The sequence below is a fragment of the Perna viridis genome, chromosome 9, assembly GCF_037379345.1.
Source record: "Perna viridis isolate PV_CMFRI_1.1 ecotype Kerala chromosome 9, ASM3737934v1, whole genome shotgun sequence".
Lineage (NCBI taxonomy): Eukaryota > Metazoa > Mollusca > Bivalvia > Mytilida > Mytilidae > Perna > Perna viridis.
This window is the reverse complement of record NC_142453.1, coordinates 32,684,291-32,705,331: the sequence shown is the minus strand read 5'-3', so window position 1 is coordinate 32,705,331 and position 21,041 is coordinate 32,684,291. Positions and strand designations below refer to the sequence as shown.

The window sequence follows — 21,041 nt, the reverse complement described above, 5'->3', positions numbered from 1 at the left end:
CAACAAGGTCAAGGCAAACACGCTAAACGTTAAAGAGGCTGCTAATATGTAACGAAAATCTACCTCCTCATTTACTTTACTCTAGACATTTGATTGGAATAAATATTGAGAAAGAAATAGAAATATGAAGCTCTAAGATGACCTACATTCATCAGTCCATATTTCTATCACTCGATAGACCAACGTATAATTTTGCATTATGATTTTGTTGGTTCGTTGACCAGTTTCATTCTCTGCTGTACAAACTTGAATTTTGTGTCATAAACTCCTTATTTGATCTAAATGTTTTTATTCGACCAATGCGGCAGTGTCAAGTGTCAAATAAGCTCCGCGAAGCCTATTCTTCGATGTCATTCCAATTCCTGATGTATTTGCATACATTATTGAGATTAGCTTAAAATGGCAAGCCCTCTATGAAGATAGAGTTTTCATGAACTACTTTTAATTTTATCGCCGGAAATTTTGTTTCTTTATCTGAAGTAAACATATAAGGTATTTCCTTCAGGACAGGAGCGCCAGGTCAACACTCAATCCATTTTTGAGTTTCTGTGTGTTGCAAAAATTGCATTTAGTAGGTACATGCACTGTGCTTTCTCTTGTTTTTTAATATATTAAAATATTTTAAAAAAATGGTGAATGGCTTTATATCAAAAGTACAATTGGATTGAAGAATGATTTTATTAGGATTTTTTCATTTAAACAATTCTATAGAGATAATGAGTGATTCAATATGCACAAAACAATAATTTAGTTCAAACATATTCACTTGTTAAATGAAAACCAAAGGCTTTGGACAAGTGTTATCACAACATTATGAAAATCGCCTTCCAATACGATAAAACAATAATACATACAAGTATTCAGATGACAACAAAGCAATTCATAAATGATATATCTAAATACAAGAATAGAAGAAAGCTGTCAAAAAGGATGAAAAAAGCAAAAAGACCACATATAAGATGTATAAAACGACTGGAGTGAAAGTAATAATGATCATGATAATTATTGCATTCGAATTCTAACCTTATAGTACCCCTCCTCTCTAATAATGAACGCGTTCTACTTATATTCCAGGTGAATTCCAACCCTTTTCAACTTTGAGATTTGTTTATTTTCTTTATAGCGCCCATATTACCGAATATATAAAGCAAATATACACAATCTTAATTTTACAAAGTATAAAGTCAGATATATCATATCTAATTACAGTGAAACCAGTCTAAACCGAATATTTAACAATCCCGAAACCCACTAATCCCTTTTTTTTTTTTTACATCAGATAAAATTCACTATGAAACTTGGTAAAAATGAACTACTGTCCTAATACACATAATTTTTTTTTCTCTAGGGGAGAGGGGACTGGGGTTTTATGTTGAGTGGATTTTTTTATCGGCATCCAGAGATATTTTTTTTCTTCAAGTCTAAAGATGTTCGGTTTAGATAGATTTCACTGTACCTTTAAAATGTGTTAAGGTCAGAGTAAGAATCAGGCAGTGGGTGAAATATGGTATGAAAAAACCCTCATTTTGATAGTGTAATTTGACTATTTACACGATCAGAATTAAGAGAAAAAACAAGATTTCCCATATCATGTTGGTGTATTGAGATATAATTTCACTGACAAATGAACATCTAAAGGACAGATAACTCCGCCAAAAATCTCATTTTTCTAACATTCTATTGAAAACTCCAGCGATGCAGAGATCAAATAATGGTCTTTCAAATAAAGAAAGCATCCTTGACTGAAATTATATAGTCAGATCGGTGGGGTTTTGACCTGAATGTTTCTGATTTTTCCCATTTCGCCTGATTCTTACAAATACTTACATTTAAATAGAGAACAAAAAATAAATTTTACAATATTGCAAAATTCAAGTATTTCTGTAATGAAGGATAAAAAATAAGAGGTCATTTTAGTTATCAACATTTCTTATAGTATAAGAAATAACATTCAATGATATCAGATATAAAATGAGAAAAAATCATGGTACATGTTAACAAACTGATATTTTAAAAAAGCTATCTACACATTTTACTTGAACAATATACATAAGCTAAATTGAAAAAAAATAAAGTTGAAATACATTTTAAGCAAGATATTTATTAAACATAAGTTTTAAGTTATTTCTGTTTAAGTATAATTAAATGTATTTGAAATCCAGACTTAAATGAAAAAGAAAGACATTGAATTAATTTGGCACCGTTAGCTTCAAATTTTAAATTTCAATATTTTAAACGCGATGACTTTTCATTCCATATTGTCAACATGCCTTTCATCTGTGACAACATCCCTTCAGCACCTACGTATGGATTTTTCATATCACAACTCATACGTTATGCCAGAGCTTGCCGTAACGACGCAGACGTTTTGTAAAGCACTAGACTTTTTACAATTAGGCTTCCGGAACAGAGTTATGTTTCTACAAGATTGAAGTCACTACAGAAGTGGTCGTCATCATGAACTCGTAGATCGTTGCAATATATCAATCTGCACAATGAGAACTGATTTGTTCAACGTGTCATAGTTTTCCTTTCCTCCTTCGTTTACTCTGGACTTGACTTTTATGAGCAACTCGGCAGGTGTTTCTAGAAAAGCAGAGGACGCTCACCATACAGGTGCACCTGGTCCATGCTCATAATTTTTAGTGGAGTCCGAGTTGTTCATTTACATTAGTTACTTTGTATGTATTAGTTTAGTTACTTTATGTTCTTTGTTGTGTTTGTCTGTTTTCCATGTCTGGTTTTTGTCCCTGGATTACATTCTTTTGATTTCCGCTAAAATCTTGGTTCACTTGATTACACCGTTATTTTGCGATTGACAATTATAGCACTTTGAAAAAAATATAACATTAATTTAACAATATTTTTTGGGGAGGGATAGTTTTACATGAACATTTTTACCTATTTTTTTATGGCTATAAGTACTATCAAACAGGGGTTGTCATTGATATTTAATTATTACTCTGTAACTACCTTAGCCTTTAAGAGTACCGTGATGATAATTTAAAACTGAAAAGGTCCGTTGTACAGAGTTTTGGACTAACTACGTCTGTTTTGCAAATCTAACAAACAAGCCATGTCTTTATGACCATTATGCGTTGCAAATTAGATTGGAGATTTCACGTTCTTTAGACACAAATTAATATCGGCATTATTTTCTATCAATTTACGGACTATATCTAGATGTCCTTTCAAACGTGCTATGAACAGCGGGGAAGTCCCATTCTCCTTACACAAATTCACATTAGCATTCTTCTCTATCAACTTACAGACTATATCTAGATGTCCGTTTTGACATGCAATGTACAGCGGGGATGCTCCATTCTTAATACACAAATTCACATTAGCATTCTTCTCTATCAACTTACAGACTATATCTAGATGTCCGTTTTGACATGCAATGTACAGCGGGGATGCTCCATCCTCCATACACAAATTCACATTAGCATTCTTCTCTATCAACTTACAGACTATATCTAGATGTCCGTTTTGACATGCAATGTACAGCGGGGATGCTCCATCCTCCATACACAAATTCACATTAGCATTCTTCTCTATCAACTTACAGACTATATCTAGATGTCCGTTTTGACATGCAATGTACAGCGGGGATGCTCCATTCTCCTTACACAAATTCACATTAGCATTCTTCTCTATCAACTTACAGACTATATCTAGATGTCCGTTTTGACATGCAATGTACAGCGGGGATGCTCCATTCTTAATACACAAATTCACATTAGCATTCTTCTCTATCAACTTACAGACTATATCTAGATGTCCTTTTTCACATGCAATGTACAGCGGGGATGCTCCATCCTCCATACACAAATTCACATTAGCATTCTTCTCTATCAACTTACAGACTATATCTAGATGTCCTTTTTCACATGCAATGTACAGCGGGGATGCTCCATCCTCCATACACAAATTCACATTAGCATTCTTCTCTATCAACTTACAGACTATATCTAGATGTCCGTTTTCACATGCAATGTACAGCGGGGATGCTCCATTCTCCTTACACAAATTCACTTTAACATCCTTCTCTATCAACTTACAGACTATATCTAGATGTCCGTTTTGACATGCAATGTACAGCGGGGATGCTCCATCCTCCATACACAAATTCACATTAGCATTCTTCTCTATCAACTTACAGACTATATCTAGATGTCCGTTTTGACATGCAATGTACAGCGGGGATGCTCCATTCTTAATACACAAATTCACATTAGCATTCTTCTCTATCAACTTACAGACTATATCTAGATGTCCTTTTTCACATGCAATGTACAGCGGGGATGCTCCATCCTCCATACACAAATTCACATTAGCATTCTTCTCTATCAACTTACAGACTATATCTAGATGTCCGTTTTGACATGCAATGTACAGCGGGGATGCTCCATTCTCCTTACACAAATTCACTTTAACATCCTTCTCTATCAACTTACAGACTATATCTAGATGTCCGTTTTCACATGCAATGTACAGCGGGGATGCTCCATCCTCCATACACAAATTCACATTAGCATTCTTCTCTATCAACTTACAGACTATATCTAGATGTCCGTTTTCACATGCAATGTGCAGCGGGGATGCTCCATCCTCCATACACAAATTCACATTAGCATTCTTCTCTATCAACTTACAGACTATATCTAGATGTCCGTTTTGACATGCAATGTACAGCAGGGATGCTCCATCCTCCATACACAAATTCACATTAGCATTCTTCTCTATCAACTTACAGACTATATCTAGATGTCCGTTTTGACATGCAATGTACAGCGGGAATGCTCCATCCTCCATACACAAATTCACATTAGCATTCTTCTCTATCAACTTACAGACTATATCTAGATGTCCGTTTTCACATGCAATGTACAGCGGGGATACTTCATTCTCCTTACACAAATTCACATTAGCATTCTTCTCTATCAACTTACAGACTATATCTAGATGTCCGTTTTGACATGCAATGTACAGCGGGGAAGCTCCATCCTCCATACACAAATTCACATTAGCATTCTTCTCTATCAACTTACGGACTATATCTAGATGTCCATTCTGACAGGCCATAACCAATGCAGATACACCATCACCTCTTACCTGGTTGACGTTTGCTTTGTTGTCCAATAACCAGTCCAGAATACCAATGTAGTTAAAGTAAGCTGCCCTGATCAGTGGAGTATCAGCCGCACCTTGATCTGTTTCTGGGACGTGTGTATCCTTTGCATTAATTAGATGTTTAATTTCTTGTTTGGCATTGAGGTGTTCTAACAACTTTAATCGGAAAGCAGAGTTCTTGAAATTTTTATTACTAAACACCAATCTAACCATGCCATCTTCCCAGTCCAAAATACATTTTTCCAGGTAAGATTCTATTACCCTATCAGGAATAGCAATATTGAAGTCGGCTGTTTTGGTATCTGGTTGCCATATGCAACGGTCATGAATCAAATTACTATCTCCATAGTGTACAATGCATTGAATTATTCGTGGACCCAGGTGCCAAGCTATAATGTCAAACAACTTGTCATGAATTGTTTGGTATACGCCATCAATTTTGATCAAGAAAGTGTCTAGTAAAGTATCAAGTGATTCCATCATCTTTTTTTGTGTTACTTTATTATCCAATCCACAACATTCGGACAGGTCTTTTAACTTGTTTTTTTCTTTGCCAAATGGCTTCCGTTTTAACAAAATATCGTCTAGTTTATTATTATGCAAAACACACAAAGCAAGGCAACATATTTTATATCTTCCATTTTGTCCACAATAATATAAATTCTGAAGTTCTTTCTCATAAATCTTTACAGTATTTGTAAAAAAGTCCTTAATTGGAATGTCTTTTCTGTAGAGTGAGCATTGAAGTACAAACATGTCATTTTCTTCAATGTCAGGATATTCGTCTCCATCAATATATTTATCAAATATTTTTCTTTTCTCATCTATATTAAGACGGAACTCTTTAGAAACCAAGTTACATTCGCGCGAAATTTGAGGTTTCAGCTTTTGCATACATTCATCATTGTAAATCTGTAATCTACAAGATGCAATAATTTTGCAATTCAGATCGTTTATGTCATAAAAAGGACTACATAGAAATCTATCCCAGTTCTCAGTTTCATGTTCCCTTGCAACATAATTTCCGCACAAATCATCCACGACAAACACAGTTTTTAGAGATGATTTTTGGGAATTGTCATTGGTTCTTATGTCACCCGAGTAAATGATAGGTACGATACTAAATTTGTTCTCTCTCTGTAAACGAAGTGCTACATGTCTACTTAAAGACGTCTTACCACACCCTGGAGGCCCAGTAATCACCACAAACTTGTTTTTCTGAATACTTTCAAAGGAAAGTTGTGCTGCTTTCGTCTTAACAAACTTGTTGTCATCCTGTTTCCATTTTTTTATTATATTTTCAAATTGTTCTACAATAAAAAAAAAGATTTTAAAGTAAATGAATTCGTTAGATATTACTGAAAATAAGTGCAATAGGCTAGATTGAAATAACATAGGGATTGTAAGAGGATGCCTTATAAAAGAATGACTAGATTTCGAGCACTGAATGAAAACCTTTATCTAGAAAAGCAGACTCATTTTGGCCAATATTCGATAAATAATTATTTTAACAGAACATTGTCATGTCATTCCGATGTGAGCTTATTCTGCATCCCTGCATTTTTTCATGAAGCAGAATTCAGCAGATATAAAACGTAATTTTATATCAGGCAATACAGATTTACGTTTAATCATTTTAAAAAAATCATTTCATCTTCTCGGAGCTCTAATGTTTAGACACTACAGATACATTGACGTTTCTCTCATCTTCAAATTAAGGGAATATGACAGCTTTCAACTAATCTCAATGATAAACGTGATGACTTTAATTTTCCAATTAAGAACTACCCTTTCATATTTAGTGACATTCCACGTACTATAGTGTATGTAGTTTTTATCTCCATACACAATACTTCCGTTTTACAGTCTAAAGCTGTGGAAATACAATGAAGATCAATGAGTAATTTGCATGAAATAAGTGTCGTATTACTGGCTGCTGATTAACCATGTGTGATAAGCAGTAATCATCCCGAAAATTGAATTCCGTTATATAGTAATTAATTCTTAATTCTTAACAATCGCATCTGTGGTCTCAGGTTAGAGGCTCGCCTCTTGTGCTGAAGATCGTGGGTTCGATCCCCGACCAAGTCACACCAAAAACTTAACTAGAGGCTCTTAACCTGAATTGTTCACATAGCTTTATAAGCTAAATCTTATTTGGAAACGTGTCCATGTTTTTACCTGGATAAAAACTCTGTTCAGTAGTTTTAAGACGATTTTTTGGTATAATACATACAAAAATAGCACAAAAAACACCAATAACTACAGCATTATTTAACTGATTCACTCGAACAGATACATCTAAATCTCATCAAACCGAACTCTTTTTTGCTAAACCAGATGGTTTTAAAATAATATTCGAAAAACAGATGTGTGCACTTTATTTACAATATTTAGTAATGGCGGCGGCCAAGTTTTTCACGGATTGAAAATCCCATCGGTCATTTTTTTACGGGATACCCTAACAAATAATTCGTTGAATTCTTTCAGAGGAGAAGTTGGAAGTTATGTACTCAAAATAGCAAAAAACGTCCAAAAAGGGCATTAACTCAAAAATGGGCCATCAGATTTTTTACGAGATATCGCCCACATATAGATCTTACCATACTAAACACTATTACCCCAGAATTTGGCTTAACCTTACGGTTTTGAAGAAACTGCTGTCTGACACATTTGTTATATTTTTTAAAAAAATATTTTTAGTAACGGAGGTCATGTTTTTCGATAAAAAACTGAAGCATACACTTTGTGCAGGATAACATAAAAAAATGCTAACGACAACAGACGCCAGGTGATGTCAAAATATCACATGGTCTTTATCCAAGGGTACCTGGTCTATGCTCCCAGTTTTTTAGTGGAGTCATTTGCTAGCTTACATAAGCAACAACCTGCACGCCACACCACTCGGACACATTCTGACTCCGAGCCAACCTGTCGTAATTCTATTACCTTAAATACCACTTGTTTTACAGAGAGGCAGTGACTACCAGCCTTTAAATCATTTGGAAGAGTTATCAAGGAAACCAAGGTTATAGCGGTAATCAAAAGAATGTAATCCAGGGACATCGACCAAACATGGGAAACAGACATACACAACAAAGAACATTTGTTTTCATGGTGCAGATGGATACACCATAACGATCCACGAGTTCATGATGACGACCATAAAACTTCTGTAGTGATTACTTCAATCTTGTAGCAACAGTTCCAGAAGCCTATTTGTTAGAGTTCTAGCGCGATACAAAAAGTCTGTGTAGTTTCGGCAAGCTCTGGCATAACGTACGAGTTGTGATATGAACAATCCATACGCAGGTGTTGAAGGGATGTTGCTACAGATGAAAGGAGAGTTGACAATTTTGAATGAAATGTCATCACGTTTGTCGTAAAGTTTGGTCAATAGTTTTCCTTTACCATCGATTTTTAAGTGTAGGTCAAAATAAGGTCATCAATGAGTGTATTGTTCATATTTATTATAATGATATTACACCTCAAAAAATTAAACAAACAAACCTCTCCCCCAAAATTTTCCATTGAGAATTCCGTGAATTCGGAGATCACCATGGGACACTATAGATCGGCAATCCCTTAAGAAATGTTTGCAAGCAGGCAAAGTTTTAAAGCCTGGTTGCAATGGAACAAAATCGTAAAATCGATGTAAAATAGGCGTAAACATTAATTAACTCTTGCTACGCCACTGAAAATACAACTTCGCATTTGTACTTTGCAGTCTTTTTTTTTTTAGGTCAGTTCTGTTTTGTAGACATTGTGTCGTTATCTAGACCATGAACTTTGGAGGACAAACTCATATGACGACCTTGGATTATACTGAGTAACCATAGCGTTCTAGGAAACTTTACGTCTCAGCAGCGATTTAAAATGCTACTTAATCTGATTGGTTAAAGTGTTTTAAAGATTTGAGTCATTTTCTTATATGAAAGACCTTTCTATATAGATTGAATCTGTTTTTCTTACTGCAAGACATATTGGTTTTTTTTCTTTTAAAAAAAGATAATCATAGGTCAAATTATTTATTGGTAATATAGTAGGGACTCGGATGGGGATTCGACGTAACTGACGTTATATCTTGAAGAAATATATGTTTGGACTTCAGGGACCGGTAAAAAATTATCGCCACATAGGACCGATGCAAAAAAAAAATAATAGCCTGCATAACAGTTGCAACCCTATGGCTATTTGACTTGGAAAAAAATGTCCTATGTCAACTTGGTAAGAAAAAAGTTGATGTCCTCTGTCAACTTGGTAAGAAAAAAGTTGGTGTCCTATCATGGATCATGGTTTTCTTATAAAGTGTAATTAAAAACAAGCATATATATATATGCCATTTCTTATAGTGAAGATGGAAATATGTGACCAAAAGCATCAGATATAAATAAAAATAGTATAAATGGTTAAATAGAGGTATCATTTTGGGACAAAGATGTCTTTCCTGGGATATTCAATTATACATGTAAATAGAACAATAAATACTGTGAGCGAAACTCACAAAGTATATCCCCTGCTGCACAGACACAGTATGAAACTTAAAGTTGAATAATCTGCCCTTGGAATCAAGCGAGATGAATTATTATACAATATGCAAATCTACTCATTATATATAAGCTTCAAGTGAAGTTTCATTGAAATCCCTTGAATGGTTGAGGATGAGATGCGCTTACAAAGTATGTTGACAGACGGACAGACTTTTTACACCTTGAAAAATTGGGTTATAGATCTGATCTACTCGTCAAATTTGATCCACGTAATATACAATTCAAACCAATAAAAGAAACAGATTTTACAAATGGAACATTTCTTGACTTGGATCATTTAAGGAAAAAACAAGGCTCACCTCTTCGGCATTTATGAAAATGGTACGTCCAGTTTTTAACCATTAAAGACGAATAAACTTACCGAGTTCTGTTACATAGGTCCGGTCATTTTATGGTAAAAATTGTTTTTATGAAATGCTTGTATACCCTTTAGGTGCTAGCGAAGAAATTACATGAATTCAATAAACAGTGTACATGTATTCATTTAAATATATGATCCTTGGTTGACATGAACCTTATATTACGGATTATTTGTTTGTCTTTTAAGATTGCGGTTGAGCCGTTATTTGATTTATATCAGTTGCTAGAAATAAATGTTGGATTTTTTGGCTCTATTATCAATTTTCTACGGAACCGATGGTCACGTGTCTGGTCCTATTCCTATTAACAAAACAAAAACAAAAAAACTACAGGCGTTGTTTTGCTTTCGGCCAAACTCGTTTTGAAGATCAACCAAAATCACTTAAAACATATTCATCATCCTTTATGAAGCCACACCAAATTTTGAAACAAGCAAATCATTTGGGAGCTAAGATAATCGTACGGTATGTCGGACGGATAAGATGGCTTCTATCTTGTTGAGTGAGGGTTTGAAGTGATAAAATAAAATAAAAAGAGTACCACCAATGAATATACCGATACGGGGCCTATATCGGCAACTCTTTTTTTATCTTGAATTTTCAACTTATTATCTTGATATTTTTTAATTAGAAAACGTTTGGACACAGACTGGTATTGCCCTAGGGGCAAGTATGGACGCAGACGGGTATTGCTCGAAGAGCAAATTTGATTGAACATACATACATTTTGTCTTTAATGTGTTTGCATTGTCTAGAAATAAACCAAATACCAAATTTGAATTAATCCATCGATGATGACGGAACCGACGAAATCATTGTAAAGAAATTCAGACGGACGGACGATGTGGTATTAATACATACCACCCCTTCGTTGAGTGTAGGTATAACCCTAAGAATCAAATTAAAATATGCTATTTATTTTTGTTATTACATGTATTATATTATCAAATATATACTCTGTACAATGAACTTCGGGTAAATCTACTCACAACCTTTAACAAACTCGTTTATAATAGAACAGTTCAGCTAAAACATCGAGTTATATGATGCCTATAACGCATACCTTGAATGGCGTGATTAACTGGAGAAGTGGCAATGCTTTCTTTTACATCATTAGTGTCTGAAAAAAACCATGAAGTCCCATTACATTCCAATTGTATCTGTTATTAAATCTGATAAGTACATATGACAATGGGGTTAGTTCTTAATATCATGATTTATTCATATTTAAAATGCAATAATTTTTTAAATGGCAGCCAACTTTGGATTTTAGTTACCCTCAGCAAGCACATCTTAAGTTATTGATTGTCCATTTTTCTTATGCACCGGAACATTTCCTAAGAATAAGCATTTTTTGTGATATCAGGTTGAAACAATGACTTCCCCCTTTCGTCTTGTGCTTGGTATCGGTTCCGCGAAGACTTATTTGTTGTAGTCTTATATCTTTTCTGATGGCTGAAATCAAACTAGAAGGATAAATGAAATTTAATTTTCGCTCGATTATGATTTGAATAAATGGGTTTAACTCTTAATTAGTTTTTTTTAATTCGTCTGTTTTCAATCCATCTATTCAACTGAGTGTTCGGCTGGATGTAACTTTTTCCTTATATGAAACCTGTTTCATACAGTGTTGATATTTTACTTGATGTGTATGATACATTTATTAAATACCTTGGTCAATTTCAGAAATTTTATTTACATTATTAGTCACTGGAAAAAAAAACAAATCGTCGTTTGACCCTAAATTTCAATTGCTTTTATGCATGAAAAAAAAATCGTATGATCGTAAGGTTATATTACATGTATTACTCAATTTCTATCTTTTATGGTTATCAAAAGAGAAGGATCACGTCGATATAAATTTGCTGACGGTTTCCTAATTCTAATGATGAACACTTTATTTGTTTGAATTATGGCGAAATAAACAAGACATTTATTTAAATTATATAAACGGCTTCAACGTTAAAAATGATTTACAAAGTTGGATTATAAGGAGAAAACAATGATGTGTGTTGTAAGTAATAGAATAACATACTTCAGTTGATATAACAAATCGCAAAAATTACAGTGTCAATTATAGGACAATTGAATGATTTGAAATGTAAAGGATGTAAAGAATAAGTAACCTTCCTTGCTTACGCTTTTCTATTACAACCTTAGCCTCTGATGATGGATATTTTTTATAAATAAAATATCAGTACGAATGCTTTAGAGAGTGTTCATGGAAGACCCGGGCAATAGAGTGCACATGCCAAACTTAGTTTTCAAAATATATTCATTCATTAGAGATAACCGGTTCACAATGCCAATTCCGAAGGATGCAGAATGAAAACGTTTTACACCCCTTATTTGTTTTAGTAAGTTTAACTTGTATTTTATTTGTATATTTAGGTCCTTTTCCTTTTAAATTCTACTTTTTTTCAATTATTCATTATTTGCTTCTATAATACCACAAAAGAACTTTTATTTCAACATAATAGACGGCCTTACTTGATAATCGTATTCATTGGTTTATAAAAAAGGCACTGAAAACCCATAAAACTTATCTCCGAAAAAAAAATATAATTCAATACATTACGTGTACTTGAGCAAAATGACAGCGGTCAATAAAACGTATAAATATATTGACTGATTATTCAAGGGATCCAGTCATTTAGCAACAATTGTTTAGCAGAGTTAAACTTCGGTGAATATGACAAATCAGCAATTATTGTACTCCGTCAATAATTTGGATTCTTCAAAAATATCTAGGTAGAAGGTCTTAACTTGAAAACAGGAAACCGAGACGATTTACGTACAATGTAAAATATGAAATATGCAAGCATAATTTTGAATATTGAAAGTCAAAACATGAAAATCAGGATAGGTTGATATTCAAATTAACAGGATATGACGACAGAAATGAAAACAGACGGATATTGTGATTGTAAGTTGTATATTTAACTGCAAAACATGTTTTTTGCGAACCACTATATATAACTGATAAACCATATAACTACAGTAAAATATTTTCTTACCATTTCTAGTTTTGTTTCTCCACAGTATCGTTACAACTACAAAAAAACAAATGGAAACTAAGCAATGCTCATTAATACTTAAAGCTTTTTTTCATATTTATTTTTACAGTAACGAAACAATGGTCTGATAGACTGAATCAGTTTTGATTTTAAGAAGGTGTCAATGTGGATTTCGAACAAAACGTTGATTTTCTAAACGGGTATCGTTTTGCTATATGCACTGATAGTAACGATGCTTATTCATTATTCCTTATGAAGTCACGTTGTCGGATTTCCTATATCTGAGCACTGGTCGAATCCTTCAACATTCCCATCACCCTGTCATCATAACTAAGTAATATAATTTAAATTATGGGATGTGAACATTGAAATGGGCGATAGGTTTCGTGTTTGGGTTAATAGTATAGGACGCGAATATTTTAGAAAAAGCAAAAATCAGTTCTACGTGATCTTATCCACAAATGGATTATACAACACAGGGAAATAAAATGTATGCTTTTCGCGTAATAGGCTTATTTTATGAAGAAGCATGCTGATTCCAACAAAAAAGTACTCCAAGTCTGATGTTGGAATCTCTGGTCGACAATATTGTTGAGTATGGAGAATGTATTCCAGCAGACGATCGGGATACCTATGGAACCAATGGTGCGTCACTCTTGGCTGCACTCTTGGTTGATCTGTTCCTACATTCATATGAAACCAGCTATTTACAAGGTCTCCTACAGAAAAAAGAGGAGCGAGTAGCCGGTCCTTCAATTTTAGTTTCCGCTATATGGATAATGTATTATCTCTGAACAATCCTAGTTTCAAGAACTTTTTACATCTTATCTACCCAAATGAACTTGAAGTTAATGATACAACTGATACATTTTATCTGTCTCATACCAATACCTGAATTTGTACATAGATAATACTAGACGTTTGAAATCAAAACTTTATGACAAAATGGTTATTTTAACTTTCCAATCCTTCCCTTTCTAAGTGGTAATATACCCAAGTCGCCAGCTTTTGGAGTTTATATTTCTCAGTTGATCCGTTACTGTCGAGCTTGTGATCTCTACACGGAATTTCTCTGAAAAGCGCAAATGTTGTCAAATAACCTTCTCAATTGGGGATGCTTTCAGCCTTTGTTAATACCTTCACTATGGAAATTACGATCTGATCGACCGATATGAAGTTTTAATTTCCAAGAATGACACAACCCACCGACCTTGGCACCTTCTAGCCGAAGATCATAGGATTCACTGTGGTTCTCTATTATTAGGTTGACCGCTATCCTGAGAGCGCGTTGAAATGAACATTTCTTTTTTAAAGTTCAAATGTCCATGTCTGTAGAGAAAATATTCAATTTACTCTATCGGAAGTGTATGTGTTTGATATTGAGTTTTTTCTAATCTTAGCACTCTTCAATATGCTAATGATTTCGCTTGTATCCATGTCATAGCCATGGCTTAACATTTTCAAAACACTTTTATTTATAGTTTTAGTCTATACTTGATAAATCAATTTCATATCATAATCTACGGTATACCTAGAACATTATTTTGAAGATAATTCAACACCATCTTCTAAATATACAGAAGAAAATGTTTCCGAAATGTTGGCATTTTTTTATCGACCACATATTTAACCGTAGTGGTGGACGTGTACAACAGGCGGTTCGCATTAAAATGGGAACAAAATGTGCTCCGATAAGCGCTGTCCCATTCATTTTCTCTATTGGGGCTAATTTATAGCTTAACACAAAATACGTAAATGATGAAATCATTGTAAATATTTGATTGCCAACAATTGTAAAGTTTGGTGGATAAGTGTTTCAAAAAGTTATTATGTGAGGTAGTCGTCATACAAGCTTAATTAAACAAAAGCAACGGAAGTTGGCGCAGTCCATTAAGTACATCTTCAGCAATTTATGTTTTATCACTAAATAAACCTACACTTGGAATAAATGTCATCTCTTCCACCTAAAACAGTTTGAGAATAATACACTACTTAAACATTGAAATATGCCCGTATTGTTTTACCGTTAACTGAACATTAACAAAAACAGAGAGCTTTCATATTAACTCTATGACAAACGCGACGAGTTCGCCATAGTTAACTATTTTTGATATTTTTTAACATTTTCCGACTGCTTCAGCGTATATAATTTTTTGCCCGTCAAGTCATATGCAGTTCTAAATATTTCGACAATTACAGTGATTTTCTAGATAGAGGTGAGCGACTTATATAGGGCTCAGAGATATAAACCACCAAGAAAAGATTTGTAACCCCTAGATTGAAGTCGTCATTTAATAAAATCTATGGTCGACACCATGATTTGATGAACAGATACGGGGTATTTGTTTCTGATTTGATCAACCATTTCCGTCTGACATAGTATGACGTTCCTTTTCCTATCTGCAATTTCTGGTTCTTTTGTGTTGTACGATTAGTTTCTCGTGAATTGTCCTTTTCATGTTTAAGTTTTGTCTAATAATGTCCCCTTGTTTGCTATTTCTTATATACTAGTACTTATACTAACCCAAAATGTCATTTGGTCGTTACACATGAGTTTGACATAGTTCCGATTTAGAAATTTAAGTTAAATATTAGTCCTTTTTATTACTTTTTATTGAAGAAGAAAAGAACAAATACTTTACAAAATGTTTAAGATTCGGTTTTTCGAATATTAACCAAATATCAGACAGCATAAATCCCCCAATACAAATGTCTGCATTGTGATAAAAATCAATGATTTATCATTAAAGGAGACGTGACACAAAAATTATCATTTTATAAACATTTATATTTATAAAACTATAGTATGTTTAGTTACGAATGTAACAAACGTTTTCTCATCAGGTTAGCGCTAAGTAAAGTTAGTATGATTTGTTTGTGTTCTCATGAATATGCATAAATGAAAACCGAAAGTAGACTTAAATTTACCAAGAGATAGTGTGTTGGCTTCCTTTATCTTTAAGAGAGTTCGGTGACTCGGAACACAGGTGTAAACTTGCGATTGACATGCAGGTGTATGACTTCGATAATTGAAATAAACATGTAATTGATTTTTTTTTTGTCTCACGGAATTTGAATATGCACATTTAGAATTTGACATAATATACAGTACATAATTAGTTACCCTAGGTGAGTTAAGCAGTGACCTTTTTTCGCTACGGACAATGTTTGTTTTATAGGTCAGTTAAAATATTTAGTTTTAGCAAAAAAGATTCACAAGACAAGGAAGTTTTAGTACGAGGCCCTTATAAAATCATAAAAAACGAAGGGGCGTTTTTTATCATAAATATTAGGTGTAATGAATTATTTTTTGTGTCACGTCTCCTTTAAGAATACAGAATTTCATGTAAGATAAATGTTGTAAGTACGTGTTTATTTGAAAAATTATACAGCTTGTAGATTTTAAATGTTGTTAAAGTAATATGGAACACTTCGTATTTATTATTTGCAAAATCTTATAGTACTCCTAAACGTTATCTCATGTTGACATTTCAATAATACATTCGCCCAAAATCAAATTTAAGACAAAATAAGGAAAACAATATAAGTTTAGTCTATCAATTCTTCGTTATATATGCTGTTACGGCTCATTATTTAAGAAAATATTGATATCCGGGAGGTAATTGATCATTCAGGAATGCAAAGAAACGAGGTATATGTGGTTTTACAGATTTAACATGCATTAAACACAAACTTTTGAAAAATTATGCATTTATATAAACTAGACTGAGCATATTCTACGTCTCACATCGAGTACACTTGCATGCGATATTTCTCGATTTTACCCTTATATTGTTTTATTCTGCAATGACGATGCAACACAATTGTTTCAATATAGGTAGAATCATTTAATTATTTTGTTCTCTGTTGTGTCTGATTTCACCATATGTATTGGAAACCCCGGCTCCATTGAAAGCGTGGAAAACTATAAGAGTTTGGTTTTAATATAGTGTAGTAATATTGTAAATAAATGAACATCTACACAATGACAGGAAAGTATTTAAGATATAAAGAGTGGTACATACATTGTACACTATGTGTGAAATAGCATATTTGATATAGAAATTTATTTAGTTTACAGACTTACGTAATATACAACCACACACAAAAGAACTGACTGTAACTGAAACCGCTGCATGTCTTTGATATGGCACTACAATTATTGTAGAAAGTCATTATTTTGAATATTAAAGACGCAGTAGTAAATAAATCCATGTTATGTTTGAGATATTCGTATAAAGTGAGATTAATTTACTTCCGATTTACGCTAAAGTTGCAATAACGAATATTTTCCGTTCTTAGAACTTCATTTAAGCTTTAATGCTCTTCAATAAAGGTTTATGATAATCTAGCGGCAAAAACAAGTCCTGTTTTTATGGTATTTGTGAAAGTTTGTATCTATGAGTTGCAATGCCACACTATCCAATGTAATTTAAAATCTACCTTAATTGTTAAGACCTGTTACAACAGTCCAAACACGGTTCTGTTCTCTGAAAAACGTAGGTCCACCTAGGACTTCTATCTTGTGACAAAATGTCGGGGCCCCAATAAGAATGTTATAGTCGTTTTTGATATTGTATACTATCTTGAAATGATTAAGGTTCATATTCATAAGATTAGTGAACTGTATTTGTTTTTTGGTGTGTGTGTTGGGGGTGATGTGTTTGTTAGTATGTGATTTGGATTTAAATTATCAAAGCAAAACACTGATTTCAAGTCACTTTGACCTATGAAAAGATCTAATACTTACTATAACCTTTGATGTTATACTTTGTGTTGTCCAAACTGATATCACGCGTCCGTGCAATACTTTAAAATACAAATACATTGTCATCAAATCAAACTGTAGTTATAAGGGATACTGAAGTAAGCCAATGTATCATTAATGTGGAAACTTATTTAGTCTTATACCAAAAGTTCATTTACTGCAAATGAAAGGTTACGATGGAATTTTGAGTTTATCAACCTTGTAATATCTTAGTCGTAAATTGTAAGCCCGTTTGTAGTAATACTGTAGTGAGAATAGGATTATCTCCCTTGATTAAAAACGTGTATCCCAACATCATGGCCTCTTTGTTTACAGTAATGTTTTGGTAAATTTTAAAGAAAAATTGTAAAAACACACCACAAGTATACACAAACACCCTCAAAGTATCACAGACCTAATCGCTGAGAAATCAGGGAACATCGAGGCTTTTACTGTTTATCCTTAGTAGCATTCAAACAAAAATTTATTCAAATTTGAATCAAATGGACGTGGCTTCTGTCAATGACAAATTTATTTTTCAAACGTCATAAATATATATGTACAATCTTTTCCCTCCAATTTAGACTAGTTAAACATATCATTTAATGTTGAAAATACAAAAACCAAAGTCTGCAACTGGTGGCAAAATTTTTTCAAGTATCTTGAGCGAGATTCGATGCACGTTATGCTTATGTCAAGACGTATAACACTGGCATTTACCTTTTTTACACGTTAAGAGACGTTTTCAACCATATTGCGATTGAGGGCAGTACAATAAAGATTTGGTTACTAACCGTGTTTCTTCTGATATATCACCATCTTCCTCAATACCAATATCGGAGTTGTATTGAACTAAAAGAAATGTGTTTATTATTATCCTTTTGTGGTAGGCCTCAAATACTCACGTACGCTTAGAGGTCGGTTGAAAAGGTAAACTCATGATCAAACTATACGACAAACGACTTTTGATTCTGTATTGTCAATTTTGCTTTCATCTGTATCAGCATCCCTTCATCAATAGAGTATTCATATCAACAACTCATACATCATTCCAGACCTTTACAAACTACACGGATATTTTGCACCCTGCTAGACTTCTTACAATTGGGCTTTGCTACAGAAATAAATTCATTACTACAAAAGTTTTATGGTCGTCATCATGAATTCGTGGATTGTTAAGAACCGATTTGTTCACTGTGTCATTGTTTGCCTTTTCTCTTTCATAAACCCTAATTGTGACATTTAAGAAGCAAATCTGATGGTATTTCTAGAAAAGCAGATGATGCTTACCCTTTCGGTGCACCTCGACCATGTTCACAGTGTTTTAGTGGAGTCCTGGTTGATCATTTGTTTATGTTTTTTTAATGCGAGCTAATTTGGTTAATTCATGCTTTTTATTGTGTTTTATTTTCTTTTGCCTTTGAATATATTCATTTGATTTTCGCTCCAACCTTGATTGGCCTCCATATTCTACATCCTATCGTTTTTATTCGGTTCGTTATGTTGTGTATGTAGATCATCTTTGTATCCTGTTTCCACGTCCCGGCCAATTTCGGATTTTGACGTTTTTAAATGATCCCACTGCTGACTCTTCGGCAATTTTTAAATTGTACATACCTTTTGGTAAAGATGAATTCCGTCGGTAACATGTGCAATCCTCTTCTGACGGAATGCAAAAATGTGCACTCGGTTTACTGACAAAAACGTAGTCGTCTTCAGGATCGCACTTGCATCTAATATCAGTACTTGTATTACCTTTTATATACGTGATCTGTCCTTGTTCACTTCAATTAGACTTTTGAAAAACGCAATCGGTATGATCCTTTCTTTTAAATGTGAAGGGTTGGTAGCGAAAATGGTCACACCTTTCCTTATCAAAGCCTGGTCTAAAAACATATTTGTAGCCTGTTAAAAGGCAAAATGAAATTTTGAGTTCAGAAAATACATATTTAAGAAATAAAAGTAAAATATGTGTGCGAATAATTAATCAAAACAACGCCGAGTTTTGCAAAATCTACCTTTCAAACTGGAAAATTGGTTTTAAAGTTATCTTTTTATGTATTTCACAATTATTGTTTATTTCAGTACAATTAATCGAATTTAATCTATTGCTATGTTATACTACCTCGGTCTTGATTTTTTATGAGTAACTCTGCGGGTATTTCTAGAAAAGCTGAGGACGCTTACCCTACAGGTGCACCTGGTCCATGCTCAGTTATTAGTGGAGTCCGAGTTGTTCATTTGTTTTTGTTACTTTCTATGTATGATTTTGGTTACTTTATGTTCTTTGTTGTGCATGTATTTTTCTATGGATGGCATTTTTCCCTGGATTACATTCTTTTGATTACTGCTATAACCTTGGTTCCATTGATTATTCTGCATGTCAAGTTCAATATCAAATTTTCCGGCGTTTTTTTAAATATTTAGTTGATAATTCCAATGTTTTATGGTGATGTTTTATAATTTTACTTTGATCTGTCTATTTCGGTTTTTTTTTTCTTTTCCATTGTTGCTGTCAAATATACTTTATGTACCAAAAAAATTAACCTTTTATTGATCCATGACAAAATTGATGAAAGGACAGAAAAGTGTAACGTTCCAAATTGCCATATTATCACTTCAGGAATTTAAAAAAAGACTAACAGGTCCGATTGATAAACCAACACACACACACACACACACACACACACACACACACACACACACACACATATATATATATATATAAAACTAAGTCTGAAAAATTCCCGACGATGTTAGAACAGTCAAATTTGTCCCTGGATTACATTCTTTTCATTACCGCTATAACCTTTGTTCCCTTGATTACTCTTCCATCCATCATCACTGTTATTTAACCACGAATGGTAGTTTTTGCAAGATATCATTATATATGAAGTGTTAAATGTACAACAACTTACGATTTAGTTGTATCTAGTTAAAATCATTATCTAAACATTCGGACACTTTTTACATGTTGCTAGTATGCATTATTTGAAATATATATGTATGTTTATTTCCCTGTTTTGTTGCTGTATTTTTGTTATGAGCTGTTTATGTGTATTTATTCTTGATAATTCTTCGACCTTCGTACCCCATGAAAGTGCAGTGATTAATCATGATTTACCTATAATTCTTTAACCTTCGTACCCCATGAAAGTGCAGTAATTAATCATGATTTACCTTTGATAACTGGTCTTGATTTATAGCATTTTTCCATTTATCTGTTCTCTAGAAC

General features: G+C 33.4%; 1 protein-coding gene across 1 annotated transcript; it reads right to left on the bottom strand.

The window, feature by feature from the left end:
- Positions 1–659: 659 nt before the first annotated feature.
- Positions 660–19,538, bottom strand: LOC148607871 (uncharacterized). Its single transcript, XM_088546157.1, has 9 exons — positions 19,535–19,538; positions 19,424–19,493; positions 18,601–18,658; positions 17,810–17,868; positions 17,147–17,212; positions 13,060–13,095; positions 11,714–11,752; positions 11,106–11,162; positions 660–6,443 (listed from the first exon to the last, which is right to left on the bottom strand). Coding segments are annotated over exons 4-9 (3,537 nt in total). The 5' UTR covers positions 17,811–17,868; positions 18,601–18,658; positions 19,424–19,493; positions 19,535–19,538; the 3' UTR covers positions 660–3,105.
- Positions 19,539–21,041: the final 1,503 nt, after the last annotated feature.

Excerpts from the sequence above, each read along its gene's own strand:
- LOC148607871 (XM_088546157.1), bottom strand. Across the intron at positions 13,096-17,146 it reads TGTGTGTGGTTGTATATTAC|TTGTAACGATACTGTGGAGA; the intron begins GTAAGTCTGTAA and ends GTTTTTTTGTAG. Across the intron at positions 6,444-11,105 it reads AGTTAATCACGCCATTCAAG|AACAATTTGAAAATATAATA; the intron begins GTATGCGTTATA and ends TTTTTATTGTAG.